The following is a 17,333-nucleotide window of genomic DNA, read 5'->3' as shown; positions in this document are numbered from 1 at the left end:
TATATTGACACAATGGGCTATATGCACACACTTTCCATTTCGGAAAGAACTTGGGGCGGGCCCGTCTAGAGTTTGAATGGACAGGTTTCAGTCAAAAGGGAGACATCGAAGAGGAAGGATGGATGGGGAAAGATCAACATATGGAATGTCAGAACAGATCAGCTCCATATATGGAGATCTAAGGGTTTGAGGTCAAATGTAGAGTTGCTGGCCAGTCTTGATGACAGGGATCTCCATATATGGGCATTCCCATTTGGGCTAAATATTGATGACATGATGAAGGATGTCACGAGGCATGACCATATATGGAGATGTGGGGTGAGTGATGGACGGACTGACTGACGGGAAATGGTAAATACATAGGCTATGGTAAAGGCTTTGAATGCCTATGGTATTTGGTTTGAGTATTCCTACTCTATTACATCTCTCCATCTGGTCAAAGGGGGGGTCCTTAACGCCCGACATGGTTTTCCACATCAGAATTATGGTAAATGGCTATTAATACATTCTGGCTTATGTCCTGTGGTCCTTCCTGAGTTATTGAAATTACTGATATTGGAGAATACATTCTTTATTATGTATCGTTCCTCTTCTAAGAGGGTTGGAGGCACTCGACTATGTCTCATGTCTCACCACGCCTCTTGATATGTTGCTTTAAAACATACTCTAGCATACAGATTGGACAAAATTACATTTTATTCATAAAGAAGTATATATCAAGCTTGACAAGCTAGGACTTGGCTGCATCTATTTAATTTGACCTTAAATGTTTTTAAACATTTCCAAAAATGGATTCTGCAACATAATAATCTTTGATGTCTCTTACAGTGAGTAAGGTTGTATCCTGAAAAACTGCACCAGTCTGCAGAAACTAGAAACATTATAAGCTATTATAGTATTTAGAAGCTTCACTGAGCAGCGTGTTTACATAGCCTTCTAAAATGTCAAGCTAGTATGTCATCCTTTTTTTAATTGCAATCGTACAAGACAAGACCAGGAATAATAACAACAAAACATTAGACAATAGATTAAAACAATTATAACCCATAAAAGAACAGAAACACTATAGGTCATAAATAATTACCATAGCAAGTGTTTTTTTTAGCAGACATTCTAAATCCAGAGTGTCTAACAGTAAGCAAAGCAAACACAAGGAAATACATCAAATGCAGATAGTAATCTAGGATCATAGGTAAACCAAGAGCCTATCAGTCTCAACCAGTGGTCCGGCCCGGGGACCACCAGTGGTCTTTGAGGGGGTTCCAGGTAGTCCCCCGCTAAATGGTTTAGAGTTGGTAACCAAATGGACCCTTTAGATCTTTAACTCTTGAGATTATCAAGAGTTAAATTATTGTTAAAAATCTGCATTACTTAATTAACAAGAGGTGCACACAATTAGAGAATGTAGAAGAATTGATCATTTTGATCAACGTTTGCCTGTTATCTCTCCTAATGGTACCACATCATCAATACAGCATGGAATTGTGGACAAAAATGTTATCCAATGAACAACAAAATATTGAAAGTCTTGGGTCTGCACGGCTAAATCTCATCAGGTGGTCCGTGGCTCAAATGCCGAATAAATAATGGACCTCGACACAAAAAAGTTTGAAAACCACTGGTCTACTCTAAATATTACCAAAACGAATCTCTCCTACCTGTGGACAAAGTTGGTGGTGCCGTCAATAGGGTCTATAATCCAGGTAGGGTTGTCCGTTAGGAGGCTGGGGGATCCTGCTGCTACAGATTCCTCCCCGATGAAGCTTCACAAAGCAGTGCACAGAGCAGTGGAGGGAATTTAATGACACGATGATGGCTGTTGAGTGTTGACATCAATGCTTGGAGTTATTGTACACGACAAAATGTGGCCAAATTTGACTGAGGGACTGCCATTAGAGATCATTTTTGCATAATCGTCACTCATTTCCATGTTGAAAAATGTACATACCTGTACATTTTCAAATATTTTTCCAAAAACTGCTGAAATAGCAGATCTACAAGATTACAACATAGTGAGGTGTTGTAATCCATCAGAACGTTCTGGCAGAAAATGTGTGTTTAATAAAATATCATCACAAGCTTGAAGCTTCACACAGACAACATTCTCTGTCCACTGGCCCGAAATGACTGCAGGACTGAATATATAAAAACGTACTTAATTGTGTACACATGTACACAATTGACTTGATTAATTGCCCCGCACCAAACGCACCCGCGAGGACAATATCTGACTCCAAGTCGCAGAAATGTATTACTGAGTGAATAACACACGCAGCGCTGCAACTTTAAACTAGTCTGCTACCCGGGCGGGCATAGAAGTGATCTATGGCTGTGTATCTGGAATATATGAAATGTATGTAATAACAACATTCTAGGGCTACGAACGCTCCATGATCAAGCAATAAGCTCTTTGGCCTATTTGTTGGGGACCATATTTAAGCTGTACTAGCCCTGAAACATGGCCCGTGTTTTGCACACCTCACTACATTTATATATTTGAAATCTGAATGCTTATGCAGACGTTAACATCGCGAATACAGCACGGCGCACAAAACAGGGTGAGGTTCCGCTGTGTGCGCTCGTGAGGAACGAGCACCATGTGAACCGTGGCTACAGTAGTACCTGTGTGTGGGGTACTTCTCCTTGATGGAGGAAATGATGAGCTGCTCCACCTTCTGGTCGGTCTCAGTCACCAAGTCGACAGGAGAGCTCTTCTGCATGACGGCAATGTCCTTCTGTAGAGCCTCACAGATCATCTGGCAGGAGGACAAGTCACACAACACAACAACAAGCATGAGAGCACACACCTGGCTGGGGGACTTCACCGCATGACTGCATGCATCTGTTGATTCAATTATCCTAATGTGTTCTGCATTGTGGTTTTGTACAGCAGCACCAGCGGGAGTGGGGATGGGGGGTGGGGTGGGGGCTGTGCCAGTGAAGACAATCGTTTTGGCCGCAAGCACATGCATCTTCTGCTTGATATCTTAAGTGGCAGTTACACACTTTTCCTGACAAAGACAGATTGTGGATGTGTGTGCGCATGTATGCCACCTGCTCCCTAATGGTGCCATTATATAATATGAAAACGCTGACATTGTTTTAGTATGCACATCCAAGCGTAGGTACGGTCATGTACAATGCACTGTCCCTGTCCCCCCTTCCCCAAAAGGACAGGAATACATTTCCAACTAGAAAAAGTGCCCTTCTGGGCACAGGTCTCCACCAGGAGGATAGGAATATAGGACATTGCAGCTTGCCTTCATCTGGTGGTTGGATAGCACGGCAACAAAAAAAATTTGCACACTGTGTTTGTGATTTCGGATCAATCGTGTGAGCTTTGGAAGCCAATCTTAGCCAATCAGGATGGAAGATGGGAAATGGTGCCGCTCCGTGTTGATCACATGAATATGGAGATAGTGTATACCGAATTGTGTGATGTATGGAAAAAATGTGTACGAGTAATGTACAGAAATGTGTTTTGCCTAAATCTGCCTCATGGTGGCACTATAACAGGCCGTTGAGGAATATTTGGGGCAGAGGTTCGTGTTGGCATCCAGGGAGTGTGTGTGCAAAGTTTGTCATGGATCGGGCCAACAGTGCCAGAGATTAGCTGATAACAGACAGACAGAAGGACGGACAGACGGACGGACGGAGTGCAAAACATACTCTCCCCCCATGCCTTCGGCTTGGTGGAGACAATGATCTGCTGCTGCTGAATACAGGAAAGGTGGGCACTAGGGAACTCTGTGCAGAGTTCCCTAGTGCCCACCTGTCTTTTTGGGGAAGACTGGGCAGCCTTTATCACATAAAACACAAAACACTTTCTGTCGACATGAATCCCAATCCTTTTCAGATGAGGGTCCAAAATAAATATGAATTTAGTGGTGAGAACTAACTTGTAGCCCCTTTCGGGATATCCCAAATACAGAAAAGGTAAACAAGGGTGCCGAAAAGGGCTATTCTTTAAGATGCTCTCACCTTCTGAGCCTGTTTGGTCACCTCAACACAGTAGTCCATGCACTCCTGCCAAGGGTCAGCCATACTGACAGCAAAACCTTGAAGAAATGACCAAAGAAAGTGAACACATCAAGAGAGGCCACATATTATATTATCATACTAATGCGACACAAAGCATCTTACGGGGCAACTACACTAAAGTGTGAAAGACTGAATGAATAATGACAACAAGAAGCATAAATACAGATTTGCAGATAGTGACACTATAGCCTAGTGTGCTAACAGAGTAGCTAACTACTGCATGCACACATTGCAAGGGAGGTTAGCTTACATGATAGCTATAAAGGCTATAGTAGTAGTATGAAGCAAAAAAAAGGTTATCTTAGGTTTATTGGCATAAACACGGTACAATGTTATGACAGCAGCATGGCTCCTCACTTACTGACGGACTGCTCTGTCTGTTCTGACAGCTGAGTGCTGACTGAGCTGAGCGTAGTGTAGCGTTGCCAGATGCTGTGAGGGAAACAAGCACAACCGGGTCAGTCTACGAACGAGCCCAAAAGAAGCCAGTGGTGGAAAGAAATAGTACTCAATTATTTTAGTTAAGTAAAACTGCAATGTAGATGTAATCCTTTATAAGTAGAAGTCCCGTTTTCACAATGTGCTCAAGTAAAATAGACGATCTACATACAAGCTTATAATAAGCAGACCTGGCAACACTGATAATTTAGCAGCCAGCAGGGGTGGGGCTAAACAAACTATATCACACTGTTATTGGTCAATTGACAGCACTGGCACGAAAAGACGCTCCTCTCATTGGATAGCCTAGGTCCTAGTACAAGGTAATAATCATCTCAAAAATCGTAATACAAAAATCACACTCATGTGAAGTGAGGGGCGCTATTTATCATACATCATCATACACATTCTGTGTACACTGAGTACATTCCGTGCTCATACACACAACGCTGTGCATTAAAACATAGCTAGATAGATTTTAAGACAATTAAAAATACAATAAAAGCAGTTGAATATAAGGATCCAACTTCAATGTCCAATGTGTCCATCTTGCATTTTCATCCTCAGATTATTATTATGTATTATTATTATTATAAATTTTTTACACCTGACAGATGGTGTATTGAGAACGTGTGTACTCAATACCGCCACCATCTGGTGAAGTCAGGTTACACTAGCCCCTATGCCCAGCATTGTGTGTACCACATTTGTGATGTTTGATTGGCTGAGCACGGAATGTGATGTATGATGATTAGATGATATATGATGATGAGTGTGATATTAAAACTCATTGAACGCCAAGGACTTAATTATTGTTTAAGTTGCCCAAATGTGCTGACCTCAGCACATTTGTGGCCGTTTTTAGCCCAAGGAGTGTGTTTTGTGCAAAACTTGGAATGGATTCAGAATCATGAAAAACCCCTAGTTTGACATGTCATGCACATGGTACTATTGAAGCATGGTGAAATGTTGTTTTTGACATTTTTGCCTTATATAGGATGTTAATGGTATGGTCACATACCATTAACATAATGCTATAAAACAAATTGCTCAATGCTGACAGCCGGTCAGCAAGTGGATTCATGAATGTATAGACAATATTATAGGCCAATAAAAAAAATACAGAATTTCCCGTTCCACACCCCTAGACTTCTGGACTATGAGAGCCTTTTATGTCAAACAGTGAACCTGCAGGCCTCTTGTGGAAAATACTAGCCAGAGACGTGTTTATATGTCATTCTGTGTCTCCAAAGAGATTCTAAACAAATATTGTATAAGTAATTTGCCACTCCAATTCCTATTTTATTATAATAAGGCAGAGAATCGGTTACATATATCTGGACTATGAGTTGAATGACACTAAAGAGCCAGGCCACAAGAGCTTCTCTCTCTCCTTAGTTTAACTAGGGAACAAAGAGAGTCTACCAACGCGCCTGAAGCCTGGAACGGCTGGTTCCGGTGCATCACAGGAACAAGGACAATAGTTGCAGAAGGAGGAGATGACACTGGAGGAGCACGGACATTTCTTTAATAGGTGCTAGTACAAGAAAAATACTAACATTTCGACTTATGCTGTCTTCATCAGAGTTAATGACTCTATAATAATCTTGTCACCAGGAGGAAGGGTTGATGTCTGCCATGGACTTCATCTCCATCTGACCAGACTGGTCGTCTCTCCCCCAAACCTCAAGTTCTGGACATCTATGAGCATACTCTAGTCTGGAGAATTAGTTCCACAGGCACCTGGGCACTGCTCCTTTTGGTATCTTGAAAACCAGACACATTAACAGCTGGGGAAAGAAACTATTTTCTTTTGTCCACACCCTGAGCTATCCTCGACCAATGCAGAAGAGACCATGCTGGGCAAGACCTATCCGGTTGAGTGTCCAAACTGAAGTATGCAAGCACCGCCCAAGGAAACGGTGTGGACACTCCGTGAATGAAACGAGCGTAGTGCTTGGGGGGAAATGCACGTGACGGGAGTTCAAGGTTCAAGGTTCAGCGTGTACCTTTCCCTGTCCTTCCTCCTCTTGCCCTCGCTCTTCTTCTTGTGCGTGTGTTTTGATGTGTCCTTCCTGTCGTGTTTGGATGTGTCCTTCCTGTCGTGTTTGGATGTGTCCTTCCTGTCGTGTTTGGATGTGTCTTTTGTGTCGTGTTTGGATTTGTCTTTTGTGTCGTGTTTTGATGTGTCCTTCGTGTCGTGTTTGGATGTGTCCTTCGTGTCGTGTTTGGATGTGTCCTTCATGTCGTGTTTGGATGTGTCCTTCATGTCGTGTTTGGATGTGTCCTTCATGTCGTGTTTGGATGTGTCCATCATGTCGTGTTTGGATGTGTTCTTCATGTTGTGTTTGGATGTATCCTTCATGTTGTGTTTGGATGTGTCCTTCATGTTGTGTTTGGATGTGTCCTTCATGTTGTGTTTGGATGTGTCCTTCATGTCGTGTTTGGATGTGTCCTTCCTGTCGTGTTTGGATGTGTCCTTCGTGTCGTGTTTGGATGTGTCCTTCGTGTCGTGTATGGATGTATCCTTCATGTCGTGTTTGGATGTATCCTTCATGTTGTGTTTGGATGTGTCCTTCGTGTCGTGTTTGGATGTGTCCTTCATGTCGTGTTTGGATGTGTCCTTGGTGTCGTGTTTGGATGTGTCCTTCATGTCGTGTTTGGATGTGTCCTTCATGTCGTGTTTGGATGTGTCCTTCATGTCGTGTTTGGATGTGTCCTTCATGTCGTGTTTGGATGTGTCCTTCATGTCGTGTTTGGATGTGTCCTTCATGTCGTGTTTGGATGTGTCCTTGGTGTCGTGTTTGGATGTGTCCTTCATGTCGTGTTTGGATGTGTCCTTCATGTCGTGTTTGGATGTGTCCTTCGTGTCGTGTTTGGATGTATCCTTCATGTCGTGTTTGGATGTGTCCTTCATGTCGTGTTTGGATGTGTCCTTCATGTCGTGTTTGGATGTGTCCTTCGTGTCGTGTTTGGATGTATCCTTCATGTCGTGTTTGGATGTGTCCTTCGTGTCGTGTTTGGATGTATCCTTCATGTCGTGTTTGGATGTGTCCTTCATGTCGTGTTTGGATGTGTCCTTCGTGTCGTGTTTGGATGTATCCTTCATGTTGTGTTTTGATGTGTCCTTCGTGTCGCGTTTGGATGTATCCTTCATGTCGTGTTTGGATGTGTCCTTCATGTCGTGTTTGGATGTGTCCTTCATGTCGTGTTTGGATGTGTCCTTCATGTCGTGTTTGGATGTGTCCTTCCTGTCGTGTTTTGATGTGTCCTTCGTGTCGTGTTTGGATGTATCCTTCATGTCGTGTTTGGATGTGTCCTTCATGTCGTGTTTTGATGTGTCCTTCCTGTCGTGTTTTGATGTGTCCTTCCTGTCGTGTTTGGATGTGTCCTTCCTGTCGTGTTTGGATGTGTCCTTCCTGTCGTGTTTGGATGTGTCCTTCCTGTCGTGTTTGGATGTGTCCTTCCTGTCGTGTTTGGATGTGTCCTTCCTGTCGTGTTTGGATGTGTCCTTGGTGTCGTGTTTGGATGTGTCCTTGGTGTCGTGTTTGGATGTGTCCTTGGTGTCGTGTTTGGATGTGTCCTTCGTGTCGTGTTTGGATGTGTCCTTCATGTTGTGTTTTGATGTGTCCTTCATGTCGTGTTTGGATGTGTCCTTGGTGTCGTGTTTGGATGTGTCCTTCCTGTCGTGTTTGGATGTGTCCTTCATGTCGTGTTTGGATGTGTCCTTCGTGTCGTGTTTTGATGTGTTCTTCATGTCCTCCTGACGCCTCTCCCTGTCCTTGTTATCATCCCGGCTCTCGCGCCTTTTCTTGTGTTTGTGTCTCTCCTTGTTCCTCGCGGTAAACGTCTCGCTCTCCTCCTCGTGTCTGTGCTTACGTTTCTCCCTCTTACTCTCATGTCTCTCCTCCTTACGCTCGTCTCTGTCTTCCATCTCTCTGCTCTCATGTCTCTCCTCCTTACGCTCGTCTCTGTCTTCCATCTCTCTGCTCTCATGTTTCTCCTCCTTACGCGTGTCTTTGCCCTCGCGTCGGTGCTTAAGATTATCCTCACACCTGTCTCTGTCCTCCCGCTTATCACGCTTGTGTCTTGCGGTATGTGTTTCACCGTCGTCGTCTTTCTTCTTGTAGCTGTCTCTTTCTCTGTCTCCCTCCTTCTCCTTGCTGTCATTCTCGTGTTTCGCCCTCTTCCTCACGGTGTCGCTGTCCTCCTTATTGTCACGCTTGCGCTTGTGTCTCTCCTTATCCCTGTCTTTCTCTGTCTTATTCTCTTGAGTGTGCTTGTGTTTGTCCTTATCTCTGTCTCTATCGTTCTCCTTCTTACTCTCTTGAGTGTGCTTGTGTTTTTCCATATCTCTGTCTCTATCCTTCTCCTTCTTACTCTCCTGAGTGTCCTTGACTCTCTCCTCATCCCTGTCTCCAGCTCTCTCCTTCTTGCTGTCATGTCTGTGCTTGTCCTTTAATGTTCGCGTATCGCTGTCCTCATTGATCTCATGCTTGTCTTTGCCCTTATCCCTGTCTCTGTCTTTCTCCTTCTTACCCTTGTGAGTGTGTTTGTCTTCCTCCTTACACCCTCTGTCTCTCTCCCTCTTGCTGTCATGCTTGTTGTGGACGTCCTTCTGCGTCATCTTGATGACCTCTTTGCTCTCGTGCTTGTTCTTTTGTATATCTTTATTATACCTCTTTAATCTGTCTCTCTCCGATTTGCTCTCGTGAGCGTTCCCATCCTTGTGATTCTCCTTATCAGTAGACGTCTCTCCTCTCTCCTCTTTTCTCCGACGCTTGCGTTTCTCCTCCTTCACAGCATCCCTCTCTGTGTCCTTCTCTTTGCGCTTGTGCGCGTGCTTGTGTTTGCGTTTCTCCTTCTGTACAGTAAACCTCTCTGTGTCCATCTCTTTATGTTTGTGTTTTGAGTTCTCGTCCGTCTCCCTGTCCTTATCCTTGGCCTTTCTCTCACTCTCCCTGTCCTTATCCGTGGCCTTTCTCTCACTCTCCCTGTCCTTATCCGTGGCCTTTCTCTCACTCTGCCTGTCCTTATCCGTGGCCTTTCTCTCACTCTCCCTGTCCTTATCCGTGGCCTTTCTCTCATGCTTGTGTTTGCGTTTCTCCCGCGTCTCCTTCCTCTTCCTCTTGTGCTCGTGGATGTGGTGGACGGGGGAAGTAGTCTCCTTGGAGAAGGATGGCGTGGGTGTGGTGCGCGCGCAGTGCACGGGTGTGGTGGGCGCGGAAAGCACGGGCCGTTCGATCGACGACGGCGGTTCTTTACCTGGTGTCTCCAGTGGGTCGACGTCATCGGAATTGGAATGGAGACTCTGATCAAACGCTTGGCTGTCCGTTTCCACACCAACGACGGCCTCTTCCATCACGGTGTATCGGATCTTGCGACGGCGGCGTCCTCCTCTGCTCTCGCCCTCGTCGGCCCGCTGCCGTAACGGCTGTTGTCCCGCCTCCGGCTCCGGGGGACAGTCCAGAGGAACGTCCTCCTCGTGTTTGTGGCTCTCCTTGTTCTTCGCGGTCAACGTCTCGCTGTCCTCGTGTTTGCGCTTACGTTTGTCCTTCTTACGCGTACCTCTGTCTTCCTTCTCTCTGCTGTCATGTTCCTCCTCCTTACACATGTCTCTGTCCTGTTTGTCTTTGCTCTCATGTTCCTCCTCCTTACGCGTGTCTCTGTCCTGTTTGTCTTTGCTGTCGCGTCTGGGCTTACGATTCTCCTCTCTGTCTCTGTCCTCCTCTGCTCTGTCCTCCTCCGGGGGACAGTCCAGAGGAGCGACGCCCGCCTTCCTCCTCGAGCGCCGCGGGGGCCGGGGTTTCCGCACGCCGCCGACTCCTGCTCGGGGGATTGGGCGGTCTGGCTCCTTGTCCGTAGCGGTGTGAGCGTCCGCTCCTTCGGGAGTGTGTGCCACGGCGTCATTGACCCCCGGCTCGGACTCGAGCACAGCGGCGTGCGTCTCTCTGCGGTCGTCCAGCTGTTGAACCCCCGGGCCCCCCGGCTCCGGGGAGGAGGAGGAGGAAGGCAGGCAGGACGGGCGCGTCTCTCCAAACAGGGCGCGATAGAGGGTCACGGCGTCGCAGCGCAGCCGCCAGTCGTGGGAGGTGCCGGAGTTCATCAGCGTCCACAGCCGCTCGACCAGGGCCTCGTCGCGGAGAGGCGACGAGACCGCCGCAGCGGTGAAGGGTGGGTTCTCTGCCAGCGCGCCGAGCACCTTGTGCCTGATGTAGTGAACCGGGTCGCTCTGGGCCACGTCGAGGAGCCGCGCGAGCTCCGCCTGGCTCCGCTCCGCCCTCGCGTAGTCCACCAGCGCCTCCAGCGCAGCGACACGGACGTCCACAAAGTGTCCGTACTCGGCGTAGGATGCGAAGATCGACGGGTCGCTGGGAACGTGACCGCTCCTCTGGAGCCGACGGATGGCCCTCAGGCAGTGCACGGTGACGGCGTTCCTGAAGCTGGGCAGCAGCTTCTCCATGTTGAGGAAGCTGGTGATCTCCTCCAGGACGAGGCGAGCGTCCGCGCTCAGCCCATCTGCCGTCGTTGTCGTCGCCGGCTGCTGCGCCTTGTCCTCGACACCGCTGGAGGAGGAGGCCACTGATGATGCCGGAGGGGTCAGGGAGTTGGCCAGCGCGTCGACCAGGTCTGCGCGGTAGTAGCCGTCCGAGAAAGCGTTCTTCCGGTTGTCGTTGTACTTGATCAGGGCGACGACGAAGCCGAGGACGTCCTTGGGACAGACGTTCTCACGGGTGTCACGTAGCAGCGCCATGGCGGCCGGCATCGTCTTCTGCAGGAAGTAGCTCTGGAAGTTGCTGAAGTCGTTGGTTTTGACGATGCCGGGACACGCCTTGCAGCAGAACATGGCAGCGAACGGGGAGCGGAGGAGGCCCTGCTGCGGCCACGCGCCTGCCGCCGCAGCGTTGCCGATCTGGGCGAGGCGGAAGCAGGCCTGCATGCGGACCCTGTAGAAGCACTGCTCGTTCTCCAGCACGTCGACCAGCGCCTGCACGGACGCCGGCGTGGGGAACGCCTCCAGGGCCGCCGCGGCCTCCTCCTGCGCCACGGCGTCCCTTTCGAAGCGCAGCTGGTACTGCCACATGAAGTCGGCCTGCTCCAGCCGCACGCGCCGCAGAAGGCACATGTCCGGGTCCACGCGCACCCACAGCAGCGGCGAGTCAGCGTCCATGGCCGAGAGGTCCATGTCCACCTCCTCACCGCTTACCAGCGGGATCTTCTTCTTCTTGTTGCGCCGGCTCTTGGAGTGGCACGGGATGTCGAGGCGCGCGCCGCTTTTCTCCTCCAGCTGCAGCGTGTGGTCGAACGAGCCGTCCAGCTCCTGCACTGTGACCTTGATGGGACCCACGTAGCGCCGTCGGGTTCCGTCCTGCCGGATCTCCAGCTCCAGCACGTTCCTCTTGCGGTTGAAGGCGAAGCTTCCCAGGAAGACAGCGGCGCTCTGGTCCACCCACTGCCCGATGAGCGGGGCAACGTCTTTGCCCGAGACGTTGGAGATCAGCTTAAGGAACCCGTCGGTGGAGACAAGCATCTGGCTCCACGACGGCCGTTCCCCGCGAAGAGTCATCGTCTGGTGTTTCTGCTGCACGGACGCAGTGGCCGCCGTGCCGGCCAGGCTGAGAAGCTTGCCGACGACCTGCAGCATGAACTCCATGCTGACGTGCTTCTCGATCAGCCTCATCAGCAGGTGGGTCTTGCGTCGGAACATCTTGCGGTACTCCCAGGACAGTGTGTTGGGCCGCCGGACGGCGAAGTGGAGGTGAGACGACTGCATCGCGTTCAGGTTGCTCTTCTCCGTGCCTCCGCCGAGGGTCGGGTGCAGCGCGACGGTGTCTCCCGTCCTCAGCTCGTACTCCACGAGCTTGTCCAGCTCCTCCTTGACCCAGTGTCGGTACTCGTTGACTCCGAAGGCCTTCTTCAGGTAGAGGCCATAGACGTAGCCCGAGATGCCCTCCGGCACCCACCGGTCGGCCCAGGACGCCCCGGAGATGAAGCAGCCAAAGAACTGCCGTGCCAGCGCCCGCGCCAGACAGAGGCGTGTCAGCGGGCTCTGGTCGATGATGGCGGCACCGTGCAGCAGGTTGGTGCTGAGCACGCTCATGGACGTGTACGAGGACACCTGCGTGTACGCCTCGTCCACGAACACCGTCTTGAAGCTGCCGTACGGGTAGCGGCACGACAGGATCTCCTCGTAGAAGTCGAAGGCGTCGCGCAGGAACGCCACCGAGTGCCGGAGCAGCGACAGCAGCCGCGGCAGGCAGAAGTGCGTCACCCCGTGCACATGGGGGTCCGCGAGGATCTGGAAGGGCCCCACGGCAAGCGAGATGTTGGGCGCGGCCGTGGGCACGGAGAGCGCATAACGGAAGGTCTTCCGGCTCATGTCCTGCGTGTAGACGGTCTCCAGCAGGTCCCCGCACGACACGGCCGTCATGCACGCATCCACGGTGAACTCCAGCCTCCAGGTGCACAGCTCTGAGTAAGAGTCCACGCAGGGAAACCAGAGCCGGGCCTGGTGTCCAACGGAGAACATGTGAGCCGCTCTGTCGGCCATGCTTCCATCGCCGCTGCCGGGAATTACAAAGTGGAGTCCGCCCTTGGGCCGGTCCAGGTGAAAGTCCACGCGCACCTTCAGCGCCTTCGGATCATCGCCAGCGTCGTCCCGTTGCTGTTGTTGCTTCCGGAGGACGTCGGACTGCGACGCAGTCGGGACCTCGATGTCCAGCTCTCCGCGTCCGCCGTCCCCCCCGTCGGGGTCCACGGCGCTCACGGCAGCCGCACAGGCGGCCGTGAAGTTGCCGAGGCTGCGCTGCTTGGCGTCGTCGGGGCGGCACACCTCCAGCGTGGGGTCGCTGTAGCTGAACCGGGCCTCCGTGTCGTTGACATGGACCCCGTGGATGCTGCACTGCTTGCAGTTGAGGCGGATGCGCGGCAGGTCGCCGGTCGGCACCAAGGTCAGCTCCACGTGGCCCGTCACCGACCTCTTCTGGAAGTTGACGCTGCTGATACACACCACCTGGTGGCTCAGCTTGAAAGGACGGGGGCTTTCCCATCCTTTGTCCTTCTTTCGGTTCATCTTTCAAACATGCTAGGAAACGGATGGGTGGGGGATGGGGAGTGTATGGTTTTTTATCTATTTGGACGTCAATTCAAACTTTACTATATATAATTTTAATTCATTATTACTCTTAAGTAACTGTATTTTACGGAAACGGTTGCACTGCGGCGTCAACGTGTCCAAACCTGAACACGTTTTGTATTGTCCAGTATTGTTTATATGACGAAGCTGCGATAATGTCTCTGCCCCTTGTTTGGACCGGCCTGTATTTGTGTGTCAATGTGATTTGACTGGATGGTTATTGATTTATATTATTATCATAAAGTGTGTAGATTATGATATTAAACAGTTATATGTAGAGCTCTGAACAAGCAGCTTGTTGCCGGTGATAAAGGGCTTCGGCATCAGGGGTTTATAGATGTGGAACACCCAATATAGGCTGAGCAGATGTCTGCTGTGACGTCACGTGTGACATAAACTGTTGCCACGCGACGCCCATCTGCGCAGGGCGATGCACATCCTTGCAGGGCGACACCCATCTGCACAGGGCGACGCCCATCTGCACTCGGTGACGCCCATCTGCACAGGGCGACGCCCATCTGCACTGGGTGACGCCCATCTGCACAGGGCGACGCCCATCTGCACTGGGTGACGCCCATCTGCACAGGGTGACGCCCATCTGCGCAGGGCATAGCATCATAAACTGTTGCCACGCAACCCCCATCATACTTTTTGCATTTTGTGCAAATGTATTGAATGTGTCTATCAGTGTTGCTATAGCCAATGGTCTCGGACAGCATACTATATAGTTTGAAATGTTTCATAGTTTTAGAAATATAGACTAGTGCTTTCAAATTTGATACATTTATAATGGGGGTCAATGGCAGATTTTGGCAAGTCAAAAAAATCACTTTCACCTAGTAACTCCATTCATACTTTTTATAATTCAGCTTACACTCATGCTGGAACTTTTGACTTTGAAATGTTTCTGAGTTATTTAACTTAAACACCCAATGCATTCTCAATGGCAATAGCACAAACGTTGACACGCAGTAGTAATCCATACTTACACCAAGAAATCCCATTCAAACTTCTCTTCAAACACATTCAAAGGATCTGAGAATCCTGGTCAGTACAAGAGAAATGACAATTGTATGGTTAAAAACCTTTTTATATTTACATTTAGGAAATTTAATTTGGAGGTTAGGTTTCGCCTCTCGACAAAGGGGCCCTTGACTGAAAAACTGTGAAGGCCCCTAGTAGTCTATAACGATTATTATCAATACACAATATAGAGCTTTAAACATTTTAACAAACAAAAACAAAGCAACTTTAGTTTTAACCAAACAATAGCACTATGTTACAGTGACATGCATTAACCACTAGATGGCGAACTATCACATGACGTTTTCCAGTAGTCCAGTGGTTCCCAATACAATGGGCCGCAAGTAAATGTATATATATATATTTTTCCTACAACAAAGATAAGTATAGGCCTATAGCTATTCAAAAGATTTAAAAAAACAAAAAAAATAAAGCTTTCAGAAGTGATGTATATTTGGTGCACCAAGTGACCCTTAATGGACAGATTAAATTTAGATAGGCTATATTGTGAACGTTCTTGACATTTTCTTTTCTTTTTACCTGTCCTCTTTTTAGAGGTGATCAGGAAAGGAAGTGAAATCAGCTTTGCACATTTGCACACGTTTGAAGTGGAAAGGGAGTTGTCAGAACGATATGCAATCTAATTTTAGGAAGTCCACCATTACCAATCAAAGATCTACGGCAACTTTAGCAGGTCTGCAGACAGATTCTGGCTGCTCTCCCTCATCGGCGGATGGATCCAGGTTGTACTGTGTGGTTGGCCAGGCCCATAGCCAACGGTAACAGGTCATCTCGGCCCTTTGTCAACTCGCCCCCGCGAAAAGTGAAGGCGGCTCGCCCCGGAATTTCGAAAAGTGAAGGCGGCTCGCCCAAATTCCGCCGATAGCTCGCCCCCAAAGTGTGGATATCTCGCCCCACAGCGAGATATATATATACATCATGTTTTGACCATTTGAAAATAGCCGATCTATAGATCTGCTATTTTTCAAAGATTTGTATACATCTGAAAACTTTAAATGGGACATTCTGCATAGTGAGTATAGGCTACTTTCTAGTTTTGGTACTTTAAGTACATTTTGATGCCAATACCTTCGTATTTTTACTCAAGTACATGTTGAATTCTGGACTTTTACTAGTAACAGAGTACTTCTATATAATGCAGAATTAGTGCTTTTACTTAAGTAAAACATCTGAGTAGTTTTTCCACCACAGCTGTTAGCCAGCCTCCACGGCCCCCGGTCTGATGAAAGACCGGGGGCGTCTGTCGACGCTGGGACCGGGAACAGAGAATAAAACCGCATGAGTAATTAGCACTGATTTACAATCATCACGCTTCAGGGGGAAATAGATCAATTACTTAACCACTTGAACCCCACTATGCCTATTACTGGGGGGGGGGAGGGCGCATTCGGCCAAAAATACATCCTGACAATGTGTCCCGTTTAGTTTTAAAATAGTTCAACTAGCCGATCTACACGTTGTGAGCTTGTAGATCGGCTATTTTAACTATTTTAAAAGGTTTTTCAAAATAGTAAAAAATGGCAAATAAGTTTAGGGATAAGGGGTAAGGGATAACTCAAGAAAGCGGTCAAAGTTTAGAGGGTATGCGTGTGACATCATCATCATCATACCTTGTATGATGATGACGTATATGACGTATAGGGGCGACTGTGGCTCAAGAGGTAGAGCAGGTCGTCCAATGATCCATGGGTCGGCGGTTCGAATCCCGGCTCCTCCTGTCTACATGTCGAAGTGTCCTTGGGCAAGACACTGAACCCCAAATTGCTCCCGATGTGCTGGTTGGTACCTTGCATGGCTTCCGCCGCAATCGGTGTATGAATGTGTGTGTGAATGGGTGAATGTAATGCACAATCTATGTAAAGCGCCTTGGATAAAAGCGCTATATAAATGCACCATTTACCATTTTATTTACCATTTAGTTATGCATGAACGCCTACTGAGTGGCAAAAACTACTTCCTGGCCTTGACAAATCCTATCCGATTGCATCAAATGACTTTAAACAACATTAAATTAATTTTGCCACTCGATCTGCATGTGCATGTGCATACCCTCTATACAGTTCATGCAACTCAAGTCCGGTTCTCTAAAACTAGAGGGTTTAGGTGGCTAATGACTGTAATTTATCAATTCTGAAACAGCAAAATATAGAATACGGAAAAGAACACAGAAAACAAGAAAGATGCTGGTAATGAGATGGAAACCGCCCCATAACCTATCCACCGTTGGAAGTTATCCTTCTATGACGTCTTGAGTTTGGAGGCTCGAGCACAGGGAGCAAGGACAGATTTCATCCAAGCCCTACTTACAACGGCACAGAAGGTCAAATCAGGACTACTTACAACGGCACAGAAGGTCAAATCAGGACTACTTACAACGGCACAGAAGGTCAAATCAGGAATACTTACAACGGCACAGAAGGTCAAATCAGGACTCCGTTTGGTTGAATACTTGTATTCCTGTAAACAAAGTCTGATGCATCCATGTTTGTCTGTTTCAATATCATCGTCACATTTTTTTTATTTTATTTTTGTTTGAAAAAGAAACATGTATTATGTTATACGTATACATTATTGTTGTTTCCCTCTCCTGTAATGTCTGTGCTAACCCGGGGTCCTTTTAAAAAAAACTAAATTTTAAAGTTGGTCACAAAAAAAGAAAACAGGAAAGAAATGA

At 48.1% G+C, this 17,333-nt stretch overlaps 1 protein-coding gene across 1 annotated transcript in view; it reads right to left on the bottom strand.

Moving 5' to 3' along the window:
* LOC310868395 (inositol monophosphatase 1-like) overlaps window positions 1-4,456 on the bottom strand; it is a 16,212-nt gene extending 11,756 nt beyond the window's left edge. The window contains exons 1-4 of the mRNA XM_083778825.1: window positions 4,403-4,456; window positions 3,982-4,058; window positions 2,623-2,756; window positions 1,659-1,763 (exon numbers count right to left, since the gene is read on the bottom strand). Of these exons, the coding sequence (XP_083634951.1) occupies window positions 1,659-1,763; window positions 2,623-2,756; window positions 3,982-4,044 (302 nt within the window). The 5' untranslated portion in view covers window positions 4,045-4,058; window positions 4,403-4,456. The remainder of the gene's footprint in view (window positions 1-1,658; window positions 1,764-2,622; window positions 2,757-3,981; window positions 4,059-4,402) is intronic.
* Window positions 4,457-17,333: the final 12,877 nt, after the last annotated feature.

The sequence above is a fragment of the Protomyctophum parallelum genome (assembly GCF_964188405.1).
Source record: "Protomyctophum parallelum genome assembly, chromosome: 12".
Classification (NCBI taxonomy): domain Eukaryota; kingdom Metazoa; phylum Chordata; class Actinopteri; order Myctophiformes; family Myctophidae; genus Protomyctophum; species Protomyctophum parallelum.
Note: the sequence above shows the minus strand (reverse complement) of the source record. Positions and strands in the feature narration are given on the sequence as shown.